The sequence below is a fragment of the Patagioenas fasciata genome, chromosome 32, assembly GCF_037038585.1.
Source record: "Patagioenas fasciata isolate bPatFas1 chromosome 32, bPatFas1.hap1, whole genome shotgun sequence".
Lineage (NCBI taxonomy): Eukaryota > Metazoa > Chordata > Aves > Columbiformes > Columbidae > Patagioenas > Patagioenas fasciata.
This window is the reverse complement of record NC_092551.1, coordinates 3,651,936-3,666,130: the sequence shown is the minus strand read 5'-3', so window position 1 is coordinate 3,666,130 and position 14,195 is coordinate 3,651,936. Positions and strand designations below refer to the sequence as shown.

General features: G+C 64.9%; 2 protein-coding genes across 2 annotated transcripts; both read right to left on the bottom strand.

Moving 5' to 3' along the window:
- Positions 1-501: 501 nt before the first annotated feature.
- On the bottom strand, positions 502-3,003 carry FDX2 (ferredoxin 2). The gene is made up of 4 exons (XM_071800624.1): positions 2,872-3,003; positions 2,688-2,794; positions 2,229-2,316; positions 502-700 (listed from the first exon to the last, which is right to left on the bottom strand). Exons 1-4 carry the CDS (start codon positions 2,994-2,996, stop codon positions 544-546), a joined length of 477 nt encoding a protein of 158 aa, XP_071656725.1. The 5' UTR covers positions 2,997-3,003; the 3' UTR covers positions 502-543.
- Positions 3,004-3,566: 563 nt separating this feature from the next.
- On the bottom strand, positions 3,567-14,162 carry RAVER1 (ribonucleoprotein, PTB binding 1). The gene is made up of 14 exons (XM_071800697.1): positions 13,634-14,162; positions 12,497-12,563; positions 11,081-11,550; positions 9,734-9,925; positions 8,801-8,921; positions 8,631-8,719; positions 7,904-8,003; positions 7,592-7,752; positions 6,923-7,019; positions 6,702-6,814; positions 6,001-6,078; positions 5,799-5,912; positions 5,643-5,714; positions 3,567-4,494 (listed from the first exon to the last, which is right to left on the bottom strand). The coding sequence occupies exons 1-14, from the start codon at positions 13,916-13,918 to the stop codon at positions 4,348-4,350; spliced, it is 2,106 nt and encodes a 701-aa protein (XP_071656798.1). The 5' UTR covers positions 13,919-14,162; the 3' UTR covers positions 3,567-4,347.
- Positions 14,163-14,195: the final 33 nt, after the last annotated feature.

Genomic DNA, 14,195 nt, shown 5'->3' with positions numbered 1-14,195 from the left:
GTGAGGTTCGGGGGGGGTCGCTGTGTCCCGGGGGGTCGCTGCGGTTCGGGGGGGGTCAGTGTGTCCCGGGGGGGTCTCCTGGTCCCGGGGGGAGTGGGTCAGTGTGGCTCGGGGGGTGTCAGTGTGTTCCGGGGGGGTCACTGCGGTTCGGGGGGGGGTCTCCCGGTGCGGGGGAGGTCACTGCGGTTCGGGGGGGGGTCTCCCGGTGCGGGGGGGTCACTGCAGTTCGGGGGGGTCTCCCGGTGCGGGGGGGTCACTGCGGTTCGGGGGGGGGTCTCCCGGTGCGGGGGAGGTCACTGCGGTTCGGGGGGGTCTCCCGGTGCGGGGGGGGTCACTGCGGTTCGGGGGGGGTCTCCCGGTGCGGGGGGGTCACTGCGGTTCGGGGGGGGGTCTCCCGGTGCGGGGGAGGTCACTGCGGTTCGGGGGGGTCTCCCGGTGCGGGGGGGTCACTGCGGTTCGGGGGGGGTCTCCCGGTGCGGGGGAGGTCACTGCGGTCCCGGGGGGGTCACTGCGGTTCGGGGGGGTCCCCGCGGCCCGGGGGGGTCAGTGCGGCTTGGGCACGTGCCCGTCCACGTAGAAGTTGCGGGAGAGCCGGGGCAGCGCGATCCGCGCCCCCTCCAGCGCGGGGCCGAGCCGGAGCTGGCAGCCCAGCCGCGAGCTCTCCCGCAGCAGCGGCGCCTGGTCCAGCAGGTCCTCCTCCCTGGGGGGCGCGGGGGGGGCGGGGGCAGAGGGGGTTACGGGGGTTAGGGGGGGTCATGGGTTTGGGGGTGCACAGGGGGTTGGGGGAGCACGGGGGTTGGGGGGTGTGGGGGGGTCACAGGGGGTTGGGGGACATGGGGGTGGGGGGGGTCACAGGGGGTGGGGGTCACAGGGGGTTGGGGGGCATGGGGATTTGGGGGGTCACGGCAGTTATGGGGGGTCACAGGGTTGGGGGGGCAAAGGGGGGGGCAGAGGGGGTTATGGGGATTAGGGGGGGTCATGGGTTTGGGGGTGCACAGGGGGTTGGGGGGACACGGGGGTTGGGGGGTGTGGGGGGGTCACAGGGGGTTGGGGGAGCACGGGGGTTGGGGGGCATGGGGATTTGGGGGGTCATGGCGGTTATGGGGGGTCACAGGGTTGGGGGGGCGCGGGGTAGGGGGGGCATGGGGTTGGGGGGGCACGGGGGCGGGGGGGTCACCGGGGGTTGGGGGGGGTCAGGGGTTTGGGGGGACACAGGGGGGTGGGGGGCCAGGGGGGGCTGGGGGGGCAAGGGGGTTGGGGGGGGGCAAAGGGGGGGTGGGGGGGTAAAGGCGGTTGGGGTGGCACAGGGGGTGGGGGGGGCGCGGGGGGTGGGGGACATGGGGATTGGGGGGTCATGGGGGGTCGCGGGGGGTGGGGCATGGGGGGGTGGGGGGGGCATAGGGGGTTGGGGGGCCATGCAGTTGGGGGGCACGGGGGTGGGGCATGGGGGGTAGGGCAAGGGGGGATAGGGGGGCATGGGCGGTGGGTGGGGGCATGGGGGTGGGGGGGTCACAGGGTTGGGGGGGGCACGGGGGTTGGGGGGACACGGGGATTTGGGGGGGCACAGGGGTTTGGGGGGCACAGGGGTTTGGGGGACGTGGGGGATTGGGGGGCATGGGGATTTGGGGGGTCATGGTGTTGGGGGGGCACGGGGGGTGGGGCATGGGGGGTGGGGGGGTAAAGGGGGTTGGGGGGCGCAAGGGGTTGGGGGGGGCATGGGGGTGGGGGGGGTCACAGGGCTTTGGGGGGGCACAGGGGGTTGGGGGTGTCCGTTGAGTTTGGGGGGGTTTGGGGGAGTCTGTTGGGTCTGGGGGTTCGGGGGGGTTTGGGGGTCTGTTGGGTCTGGGGGTTCGGGGGGGATTTGGGGGGTCTGTTGGGTCTGGGGGTTTGGGGGGGATTGGGGGGTCTGTTGGGTCTGGGGGTTCGGGGGGGATTGGGGGGTCTGTTGGGTCTGGGGGTTCGGGGGGGATTTGGGGGTCTGTTGGGTCTGGGGGTTCGGGGGGGATTGGGGGGTCTGTTGGGTCTGGGGGTTCGGGGGGGATTTGGGGGTCTGTTGGGTCTGGGGGTTCGGGGGGGATTGGGGGGTCTGTTGGGTCTGGGGGTTCGGGGGGGGTTTGGGGGTCTGTTGGGTCTGGGGGTTCGGGGGGGATTTGGGGGTCTGTTGGGCCTGGGGGTTCGGGGGGGATTGGGGGGTCTGTTGGGTCTGGGGGTTCGGGGGGGGCCGTTACCGCTCGTCGGGGGGCGGGAGCCGGTCCAGGTGGGGGGAGCTGACGTAGACGTGGCACGTGGAGCAGGCCAGGGATGCCTCGCAGGCGCCTGCGGGACCCCCGGAGCCCCCTCAGCATCGGGAAACCCCCCCGGACCCCCCGAACCCCCCTCAGCACCGGGAACCCCCCCGGTACCGGGAAACCCCCCCGAGCCCCCCTCAGCACCGGGTTCCCCACCCGGACACCGGGACCCCCGAACCCCCCTCAGCACCGGGACCCCCCCGGCACCGGGAAACCCCCCCGGACACCGGGACCCCCGGCCCCCCCTCAACACTGGGAACCCCCCAGAGCCCCCTCAGCACCAGGACCCCCTTGGACACCGGCAAACGCCCCCGGGCACCGGGAAACCCCCCCGGACACCGGGAAACCCCCCGGACACCGGGACCCCCCACGAGTCCCGGCCCCGCTCCCGGTGCCGACCCTCGAGCTCCAGCCCGTGCCGCTGCGCCAGGTGCAGCACGTTGTCCCCGACGCGCCCGCGCACCGGGACCTCTCGCCCGTTCCGGTCCACGAACACGACGTTCACCCTGTGGCGGGGGACACCGGGAGTTAACGGCGGGACCCCGGTCCCCACCCCGGCCCCCGGCGGCGCCCCGGTACCCACACGGCGGGCTCCGGCTCCTCCGCCGCCGCGCCCCCGCTGCCGGAGCCGCTCAGGCCCCGCGCCGCCCCCCGCAGCAACCGCCGCGTTACGGAACCGCCGCCTGAAGCCACCGTGGAGGCCGCCATGATGGGCGGCACGTGACCGCCGCCACGTGACCGCCGGCGGTGTACGGAGCCCGCAGGGAGACGCGCTGGTCCTAGTGCCCCTCCCGCGCGGTCCCATTAAACCATTTTGGGGGGGGTGCAGGGGGCCCCCCAGGATTTGAACGAGGAGAGCGGACCCCCCTAGGGTGTGGGGAGGCTCATTGCGCGCAGAGGGACCCCATAATGGGCAGGGGGGGGCTTCTTGCACGAGGAGGGGCCCCCTAAATGGGGGCACAAGGGAACCCCCGAATTGGGGGGCACACAGAGGTGACTCCACAAATGAAATGGGGGGCAATGGGGGAGGGAACACATCACCCCAAAAGGGGGGGAGCCCGTGTATTGGGGGGGGGGGCCACAACACCGGTGTGATATTTGGGGAGGGGTCAGGGTGAAATTTGGAGGGGGTCAGGGTGAAGTTTGGGGGGGGTCAGGGTGAAGTTTGGGGGGGTTCAATGAGAAATTTGGGGGGGGAAAGGGCAGAATTGGGGGTGGGTCCTCTAATTAAGAGGCAGCAGCCTCATTAGGGTAGCGATAATGAAGCAAACAAGCCAATTGAGGAGAAGCGATATAAATATAGCTTTACTTTGGGAAGGGGGGGCCCGGCGGGGTGGGGGGGGACACACGGACCCCCCCCTACAGCAAACCAGACAGACGGACACCAGAACCCAGGAAACCTCCCCAAAATGAGAGGGAGGAGGGGGGAGCGCAGGGACCCCCCAAAAGGTGCCTGCGGGGGGGGGGGGGGGCGGGTCCCCCCCAACCTGGGGGGGGTGGGGGGGGAAGGCGAGGCCCCCCCAGCCCAAAGAGCAGGAATCTTGGTTTTTTCCTTAAAAAAAGGCGCTAAAACAAGCGGCAAAAGTCAAAACGCGACTTTCAAGCCCAAAAAAGCTTCCAGTTCTTAAAACAACCAAAAAACCACAAAATAAAACACAAACGACCCCCCCCCCGCCCCGAAACGTGGAGTGAAATGGTGAGAATGGGGGGGTGCCCTGACCCCCCCACCCCAATGACCCCCCCCAAATACCCCAGTCCCCCCCCAAAGCCCCCATCAGCAGGTTAAGGCGGGGAGCGCGTGTTTGATTTGGGGGGGCACACGCAGCTCCCAGTTACTGCACTGGGGAAGGGGGGGGTCGGAAAACTGTGGGGGGGGGGGGGGCACAGCTTAGGGACCCCCCCAGCCTTGCTATGGCGGGGGGGTCAAACCTTTCCCATCACTTTAAAACCCTCCCAAAAGAATTGGGAAAAAAAACCCTAAAATGTTAAAAAAACTCAAGGGGCCTTTGTACAAGATTTACGGGGGGGGGGGGGGGCGGATTTTGGGGCGGGGGGGGCACTAAAAGATCCTCTTCCTCTTCAGGTAGGAGTCGGCGTAGTGGCCCCCCAGGCCCTGCGAGTGCTGCCCCACGTAGGAGCCCTCGGGGCTGGGCTCGGGGGACGGCAGCAGCTGCGAGAACGCGCGCTTGTGCCCCCCCAGCGGCGTCTGCAAGGCAAAATACGGGGGGGGTCAGCTGGAGGGGGGGGGGGTCAGGGTGACACCTGGGGGGGGTCAGGGTGAGGTTTGGGGGGGCAGTTGGGGGTCCAGAGGGTGTCAGGGTGAGGTTTGGGGGGTCAGGGTGAGGTTTTGGGGGGGTCGGGGTGAAACTTGTTTAGACCTGGGGGAAAGAAAGAAAGGGGGAGGGAGCAGTTTGGGGGGGTCAGGGTGAAATTTCGGGGGGGGGGGGGGGGGCTCTAAAAGAGAAAAGAAATAAAGGGGGGGTCGGTTTGGGGGTGCAAGGATGAAGTTTGGGGTGGGTTGGGGGGTCTAAAAAATAAAGGGGGAGCAGTTTGAGGTTTGGGGGGGGTCTGTGAAGTTTGGGGGGGTTGGTTTGGGGGGGTGAGGGTGAAATCTGGGGGGGGTCAGGGTGAAGTTTGGGGGGGGTCTAAAACACAAAAGAAATAAAGGGGGGGTCGGTTTGAGGGTCTGTGCAGTTTGGGGGGGCAGGGGTGAAATTTGGGGGGGTCTAAAACAAAAGAAATAGAGGGGGGGTCGGTTTGAGGTTTGGGGGTCTGTGAAGTTTGGGGGGGTCAGGGTGAAATTTGGGGGGGCAGGGGGGTCTAAAACACAAAAGAAAATGGTGGGGGTTGGTTTGGGGGGGTCAGGGTGAAGTTTGGGGGGGGTCAGTTTAAGGTTTGGGGGGTCAGGGTGAAGTTTGGGGGGGTCAGTTTAAGGTTTGGGGGGTCAGGGTGAAGTTTGGGGGGGTCGGGGGGGTCTAAACCACGAAAGAAATAAATGGGGGGGGTCGGTTTGAGGTTTGGGGGGTCTGTGAAGTTTGGGGGGGGTCTGTGAAGTTTGGGGGGGTCGTTTGAGGTTTGGGGGGGTCTAAAACAGAGAAGAAATAAAAGGGGGGAGTCAGTTTGAGGTTTGGGGGGGTGGGGGTGAAATCTGGGGGGGTCAGGGTTTGATGGGTGTCTGTGAAATTTGGGGGGGTCCAGGGCGTCGAAAACAGAACAGAAATAAAGGGGGGGTTGGTTTGAGGTGTGGGGGGGTCGGGGTGAAGTTTGGGGGGTCAGGGGTGTCTAAGAACAGAAATAAAGGGGGGGTTGGTTTGAGGTGGGGGGGTCGGGGTGAAGTTTGGGGGGGTTCATTACCTTGGCGTGGGCGTTCTGGGGGGCCAAGGCGAGGATGGCGTCGGTGGAGCTGGATGGGGGGATCCCAACAGCCTGGGGGGGCAAAAAGGGGGGGGTTTGGCATGGGGGGGGGTGTTTTTGGTACGGGGGGGGTCTTTATTTTTGGGGGGGCCTCACCTTGTTGAGGTGACTCTGCTTGAGCCCGGCTTGGAGGCCACTGGTGAAATAGGAACTGGGGGAGCCTGAGTAAAATGGGGGCAGGGGGGGCCCCAAAGCCCCTCGTTCCAACCCCTGCAAGGGAAAGGGGGGGTTAAAATGGGACCCCCCCCACACCCCTAAATAAGGTGGGGGGGCCCTAGGTCTCCTGTGGGGGGGTCACCTTGTGTCTGCTGTGCCCGAAGCCCCCCAGGATGAGGCCGGGGGGGTCGCGGGGGGGGTAAATCCGGGAGCCCAAATCCTGCGCCGGGAGGAAAGGGGTGAGGGGGGGGCTAAAGAACATCTTACACCCCCCCCCTCAAAAAAACCCATAACCCCCCTAAAAGTCATTTGACGCCCCCAAAATCTATACCCCAAAAACCACTTAACCCCCCCCAAACCATTTAACCCCCCCAAAAAAAACCCTTTAATCCCCCCAAATCCCTTTAATCCCCCCCTAAAAACCATTTAACCCCCCCAAAAAATCATTTAACCCCCCCAAACCAATTAAGCCCCCCCAAAAAACCCTTTAACCCCCAAAAAAACCTACCCCCTAAAAACCCTTTAACCCCCCCAAAAACCATTTAACCCCCCCAATCTACAGCCCCTAAAAACCATTTAACCCCCTTAGAAACCATCTAACCCCCCCAAAATCAACCCCCCCAAACCATTTAACTCCCCCCCAAACCATTTAACCCCCCCAAAAACCATTTAACCCCCCCAAAAACCATTTAACCCCCCCCAATCTACAGCCCCTAAAAACCATTTAACCCCCTTAAAAACCATCTAACCCCCCCCAAAATCAACCCCCCCAAACCATTAAACCCCCCCTAACAACCATTTAACCCCCCCAAATTGCCTCTTTCCCCCCAGTCTTCCCCGCACCGGCTGGAAGTCGAAGGCGAAGGCGTCTCCGGGGGGGGGCAGCAGCGATTCGCCGAGGGGGGGCTGGGTGGCCCCCCCCACCCCGCTCGATTTCCCCTTAAATCCTTTCTTGGCTGAAAAAGAGAGCAAAACCTTTAGAATGGGGCAGAAATGGCCCCAAAAGGGGCAGAATTGGCCCCAAAAGGGGGGATTTTTGGTGGGGGGGGCGCGGGGGGGCTCACCTGGGAGGCTGGCGGGGGGGGGCAGCAGGCTCTGCAGGTTCAGGTAGGGGTTCAGGGGGATCTTGAGATCTTTGGGGGGCTCCCCCAGGAGGGAAAGCTGTGGGAGGAACGTTTGGGGGGGTCAGATGGGGCCTGGGGGGGTCAGGTGGCTCTGGGGGGGGGTCAAATGGTTTCTTAGGGGGGTCTGGGTGTCTCCTGGGGGTTTGGGGGTGTCAGGTGGTTCATGGGGGGGGGGGCGGTGTCAAGTGGTTCCTGGGGGTTCTGGGGGGGGTCAGGTGGCTCCTGGGGGGGTTTGGGTGACTTTGGGGGGGGGATCAGGTGGCTCCTGGTGGCTCTGGGGGGGGGGGGGGGTCAGACAGTTTTAGGGGGGGGGATTCAGGTGGTACCTTGGGGGTCTGGGGGGGTCAGATGGTTTCTGGGGGGGGGGGGTCAGGTGGCTCCTGGGGGTGTCTGGGGGGGTCAAGTGGCTCCTGGGGGGGGGTTGGGGTGACTCTGGGGGTGTCAGGTGGCTCCTGGTGGCTCTGGGGGGATCAGAAGGTTTCTGGGGGGGGTCAAATACAAAACTCAGCCCCAAAAGCACATTTGGTGACAGCACAGAGCCCCCCCAAGGGGGAACAGGCTTGTCCCCCCCCAGAGCAATGGGATTTATTGGGGGGGGACACAACTTACCCCGGGGGCGGCAGCTCCGTTCTCCCCTTTCTTGGGTTTCTGGAAGGGGGGGAGAGCCGGGGGGGTCGGGGCGGGGGGGGGCAGCGGCGCCCCCTGCGGCCCCAGGGGGCCGGGGGCAGGTTTGACGTGACCCTGAGCGATGTCACCGGCCAAGGGGCCACCTGGGGGGGGACACGGAGAAATGGCACCGGAAACACCCCCCCCAAAAAACCCCCACCCCCCTGGTCCCCTCCCAACACGCCTGGGGGGGATTTGGGGGTTCCTTCCCCAATGTGGGGGGCTCTGTGCACAGTTTGGGGGGGCGGGGGGTACCTGAGAGCTGGGGGGCGGCGCTGGGGGGCTGCGCGGGGGCCAAGGCGCGGGGGCCGTGGGGGAGGGAGCTCAGCGGCGAATCGCCCAAAATCCCCGGTTTCTGCACCAAAAAACACCATAAAATGGAGGGGGTTTAGTGCTGGTTGAGCTGGAGGGGGAAACCCCCCCCCCGAGGTTACTGGAGGGGAGGGGGGGAAACAGGGGGGGAAGGGGTAGGAAAATGAGGTGGGGGGGGGGGAAGGGGCAGGAAAACGAAGGGGGGGGGAAGGGGCAAGGGGCAGGAAAACGGGGGCGGGGGGGAAGGGGCAGGAAAACGAGGCGGGGGGGGGGAAGGGGCAGGAAAACGAGGCGGGGGGGGAAGGGGCAGGAAAACGAGGCGGGGGGGGGGAAGGGGCAGGAAAACGGGGGTGGGGGGAAGGGGCAGGAAATAAAGAGGAGGAAGGGAAGGGGCAGGAAATAAAGAGGAGGAAGGGAAGGGGCAGGAAACAAAGAGGAGGAAGGGAAGGGGCAGGAAACAAAGAGGAGGAAGGGAAGGGGCAGGAAATAAAGAGGAGGAAGGGAAGGGGCAGGAAATAAAGAGGAGGAAGCAGCAAACAGGACCCTTTGGCACATCTGGGGGGGTCCCAGTTTGTCCGGGGGGTCCCCATGAGGTCTGGGGGGTCCCCGTGCAGGAAGAGGAGCACAGAGGGCGCTGGCACCGCGGTGCCGGTGCCGTTCGGCGCCGTACCTGCGTGTGGTTGAGCGCCAGCTGCAGCAGCGCGGTGGAGAGCGCCGGGGTGGGCACCAGCGGCACGGGGGGAGCGGCGCCGAGGAGTCCTGGGGGGGGAACACCGGGTGAGTCGAAGTTCTTGGGTGGTGCCAAGAAACGCCCCCCCCGCCGTGCGGTTTTGGGCTCACCCTGTTTGCCGGGGGGCAGCAGGGGGGGCAGCAGCAGCTGCAGCGCCGCGGGGCTGCTCAGGCTGCCCAGGAGCTGCAGGAGCGTGGGGTCGGGGAGGAGCCCCTTGCCGCGGGTCAGCGCCTGCAACACCGGGGGGGAAACGGACGTTAGAACGGAACGGGAGCCTTGGGGGAAGGCAGGAGGAAGGGGAAGGAGGAAAGAGAGGGAGGAAGGGGAAGGACAGCAGGAAGGAGGAAGACAAGAGAATGAGAAGGAAAGATGGAAGAGGAAGAAAGGAAGAGGAGGAAGGAAAGAGAAGAAGGAAAAAAAACCAGGAAGGCAACACAAGGAGGAGGAAGCGGGAGCAAAGAGGAGGAGGAAGCGGGAGCAAAGAGGAGGAGGAAGCGGGAGCAAAGAGGAGGAGGAAGCGGGAGCAAAGAGGAGGAGGAAGCGGGAGAGGAATAGGAAAGAAGGAGGAGGGGAAAGAGGAAGGAGGTGGAGGAAGCGGGAGAGGAATAGGAAGGAAGGAGAAGGGGAAAGCGGAAGAGGAAGGAAGAGGAGGAGGAAGCGGGAGGAAAGAGGAGGAGGAAGCGGGAGGAAAGAGGAGGAGGAAGCGGGAGGAAAGAGGAGGAGGAAGCGGGAGGAAAGAGGAGGAGGAAGCGGGAGGAAAGAGGAGGAGGAAGCGGGAGGAAAGAGGAGGAGGAAGCGGGAGGAAAGAGGAGGAGGAAGCGGGAGAGGAATAGGAAAGAAGGAGGAGGGGAAAGAGGAAGGAGGTGGAGGAAGCGGGAGAGGAATAGGAAGGAAGGAGAAGGGGGAAGCGGAAGAGGAAGGAAGAGGAGGAGGAAGTGGAAGCAGAAGAGGAAGCAAGAAGCCGAAGGAGGAAGCCGAAGGAGGAAGCCGAAGGAGGAAGCCGAAGGAGGAAGCCGAAGGAGGAGGGCCGCAGCCGATCTCACCGTCGCCTGCGCCGCGATGAGCGCGGCCAACATGCTGCGGCCGGGGGGCCCGGGGGCGCAGAAGGACACGCGGACGTGCGTCCCCGCCAGCCCCCAGCCGTCCGTGCCGCGCTGCACCGCCTCGGCCGCCGCCGCCGACTCGAACTCCAGCACCGCGAAGCCCTTCAGCTGCCCGTCCTGCCCCTGCGCCAGCTGCCGGCACACGCGTCACCCGCGGGAAGGGACACGGGACCCCCGCACCACCAGGACCTGGGGACGCCCACCGCCCCCTGAAACACCCAGGAACCCCAAAACCCTCAAAACCAACAGGACCTGGACCTGGGGATACCCAGGACCCCTGAGACACCCAGGACCCCTGATACCCCCAGGACCACCAGGACCTGGGGACACTCGCCACCCCCTGAGACCCCCAGCAACCCCAAGACCCTCAAGACCACCAGGACTGGGGACACTCAGGACCCCCTGAAACCCCAAAACCCTCAAAACCACCAGGACCTGGGGATACCCAGGACCCCTGAGACCCCCAGGACCCCTGATACCCCCAGGACCACCAGGACCTGGGGATACCCAGCACCCCCCAAGACCCCCAGCAACCCCTAAACCCCAACACCACCAGGACCTGGGGACACCCACCACCCCCTGAGACCCCCAGCAACCCCAAGACCCTCAAGACCACCAGGACTGGGGACACTCAGCACCCCCTGAAACCCCAAGGAACCCCAAGACCACCAGGACCTGGGGACACCCATGACCCCGAGACCCCAAGTAACCCCAAGACCCTCAAGTCCCCCAGGATGTTGGGACCCCCAGAACTGCTGAGACCCCCAAGACCACCAGGACCCCCAGAACCATCGAGGACCCTCAAGATCCCCAGGGCCACCAGGACTCCCAGAATCTCTGGAACCTCCAAGCCCCCCAGGACCCCTGAGACCATCAGGACCTTGGCACCCCTGGAACCTCTGGGACCACCAAGCCCCCTGAGACCCTCAAGACCACCAGGACCCCCATAACCCATGGGATCCTCAGGACCCCTGGAGCCCCTGAGACCTTCAGGATCTCCAAGACCCTCAAGACCATCAGGACCCCCAGGACCTCTGTGATGCCCAGGACCCTCAAGACCACCAGGACCCCTAAGACGCCCAGAGCCCCTGAGACCTTCAGGACCTCCAAGACTCTCAAGACCCCCAGGACCCCAGGAGCCCCTGAGACCTTCAGGATCTCCAAGACCCTCAAGACCACCAGGACCTCTGCGATCCCCAAAACTCCCAGAACCCCCAAGACCACCAGGACCCCCAGAACACCCCCCAATCCCAAAAACCTCCTTTCCCCCCTAAAGCCCCCCTTTACCTGGCAAAACACGGGGGTGTGCGTGGCGGAGAAGACGCGGCGCAGCTCAGCCAGGTCGGCGTAGCCGTGGGGCAGCTTGTCCACACACAAACACCGGGACTGGAGCAGCTCCGGCGTCAGCTGGGTCCCATCCGTCCAGTGCACGTAGAGCGTGCGTGTCCCCAGCTGCTTCCCCAGCAAATCCGACTTGGCCCGGGCCGCCGAGTCCTTCTTCATGTACTCCACGAAGCCGTAGCCCTTGGAATGTCCGGTTTCCTCGCTGTACACCAGGAAACACCGCTCCACGTTGCCGAAGGGCCGCACCAGCTCCTCGAACTGGTGCTGGGTGTAGAGCTGGGGCAGGTTGGCGATGCACAGCAGCGCGTCCGGCGGCTGCAGCTGCACCGAGATCTCCCTGTCCCGCAGCTGAGTGCGGTGGAACTTCCTGATGGCCGATTCCGCTTGTTCCCCGTTGAGCAAAGTGACGAAGGCTGTGGGGAGCGGGGGGTTGGGGAGCGCCCGCGACACCCCCAGAACGCGAAGTTGGGGGTTAAATCTGGGGGGGAACCCCAGGACCCCCAAGAGCATCAAGACCCCCAAGATCCCTGGGATCCACAAGATCCTCAAGAGCACCAGGACCCCCAAGGCCCCTGGGATCCCCTAGACCCTCAAGACCACCAGGATCCCTGAGATCCCCTCAGACCTTCAGGATCTCCCAGACCCTCAAGAGCACCAGGACCCCCGAGACCCCTAAGACCTTTGGGATCCCCAAGACCCTCAAGACCACCAGGATCCCTGAGATCCTCTGAGACCTTCGGGACCTCCAAGACCCTCAAGAGCACCAGGACCCTCAAGGCCCCTGGGATCTCCAAGACCCTCAAGAGCATCAGGACCCCCAAGACCCCTGGGATCCCCTGAGACCCATGGGATCTCCAAGACCCTCAAGAGCACCAGGACTCCCAAGACCCTTGGGATCCCCAAGACCCTCAAGAGCACCAGGACCCCCAAGACCCCTTGGATCCCCAGGATGGGGATTGTCCCCAAATCCCAGTGACAGCATCCCCAGGTCCCTCCCCAGCAGTTAAAGGGGGAAGTAAGGGCGGGACCCCAATAAGGGGGATAAGGGGGGCGGGCAACAACCCCAATAAGGGGGACAAGGCGGGGGGAGGGGGAACGACCCCAATGAGGGAGCTTTTTCCACCCCGAGAAAAATTTCTGGGGTAACACTCACAGGCACAGACCCCAAAAGGGGCTCAGAAAGGCAACTTAAACCCCACATGGCAACACAAAAAACTCTCCCGTGGGGAGATTTAAACATCAAAACTCTGCCGGGGGGGCTAAACTCATAGGAAGAGGTTTGGGTGTTCCCAACGGACCCCCCCACAGCGGAACAGCCACCGGTGACGGGCTCGGCGCTGCCGGAGCAGCTGAACTCACCAGTCCCTTTGTATTTGTCCACAAAGCAGTATTTGAGCTCGTAGTCGCTCAGCAGGTCGTGGATTTCCTGGATAAACAGGGACATTTGACATTAAAATGACAAAAATCGGCTTCCACGGAGACGCTGCAGCGCATGCTGTTGTTCTTATGGGGGGGCACCCCCAAATGTTGCTCCTCGGGGAGGGAAAAGGGCTGGATTTGAAGCAAAAACGCTCCCCCGGGGGGACTCATGAACTACACCCTGCCCTCGGGCCCCGGTGTCACCCCAGGGTGTGTTTGTCCCTTAAGCTGCTCCTCCCGGTCAAACACACCCAACCAGGTGCTGTTGGTTTTGCCGCCGCCGGCTCAAGACTTTGCCCCCCCCAAAATGATTTAATTTCCTGACCTTTGTGTTAATGAGGGGGGAAGATGGAAAAGGCAGGTGGAGAGGGATGGGGCTCTGGAAGTGATGATGCGAGGGGAGGGATTGTGCGGACAGAACTGGGGACCCTGGGGGGTCCAGGAGCCTCGTGGAGCAGCCGCTGGACTTTGGGGACCCCCCGCCCGGTGCTGCCTGTTTTCCTGGGTACCGGACCCAGCTTCATCCTCACACCCCCCCCCAAAACCAGGCCCTACCTGAGACCTCAACCCCCATCCCTGGGGGGCTCCAGATTCCCCTCAGCCCCCCATTCCCCCTCAGCTCCCCTATTCCCCCTAATCCACCCCATTCCCCCTCAGCACCCCACTCCCCCTCAAGCCCCCCATTTCCTTCAACCCCCCCAAGTCTCCCCATCCCCTCTCAGTCCCCCCCATTCCCCCTCAGCTCCCCCAAGCCTCCCCATTCCCCTCAGTCCCCCCCTTTCCCCTCAGCTCCCCCATTCCCCTCAATCTCCCCCTATTCCCCCTCAAGTCCCATTCCCTTCAACCCCCCCATGCCCCTCAGCCACCCCATTCCCCCTCAATTCCGCCCACTGCCCTCAGTCCCCCTCATTTCCCCCATTCTCCTCAACCCCCCGTTCGCCCTCAATCCCCCCAAACCCCCCATTCCCCTCAACCCTCCCCAAGCCCCCTCATTCCCCTCAACCCCCCCATTCTCCTCAGCCCCCCCTATTCCCCCTCAGCCCCCCCATTCCCCTCAATCCCCCGCTCTCCCCTCACCTGGTTGCTCACGTCGGCCGGGAGCCCTCGGATCAGCACCTTCCGGCGGTTACGGAACTGGCGGGCGCTGCGCTCCAGGCGGCTCCGCACCTCGGCCGGGTCCAGCAGCGGCAGCTCCTCCTCGGGGGCCTGGCCTGGCCCCGGGGCCGCTACCGGCAGCTCCGGGCTCGTTGCGGCGCCCGCCACCGAGAGCGCCGCCGCCGCCATCTTGGGCGCCCGCCTCCCACCCGGGACCATCGAGATGCGGCCGGCGGACAGACCGCCGCCAAGACACCGCCTCCTCATTGGCCCGCCACGCCCACGCGGCAGCACCCGGAGCGCTCATTGGGCAGAGCGAAAAAAACAAGCCGGGACCACCGGCGCTCTCTTATTGGGTGGAGACGCCCCTTATTTGCATCCCGCTTCCTGATTGGACGGAACCCCACGAGCCCTGGGGTGAACGCACGCTATTGGCTGCTTCTCCGGGGACACGCCCTTGTGCGCCCCTTCAGCCAATAAGAGCCCCTGAGACACCCCCCCTCGGCCCTATAGGAACCCTCAGAACCCCCCAATAGCAAATAAG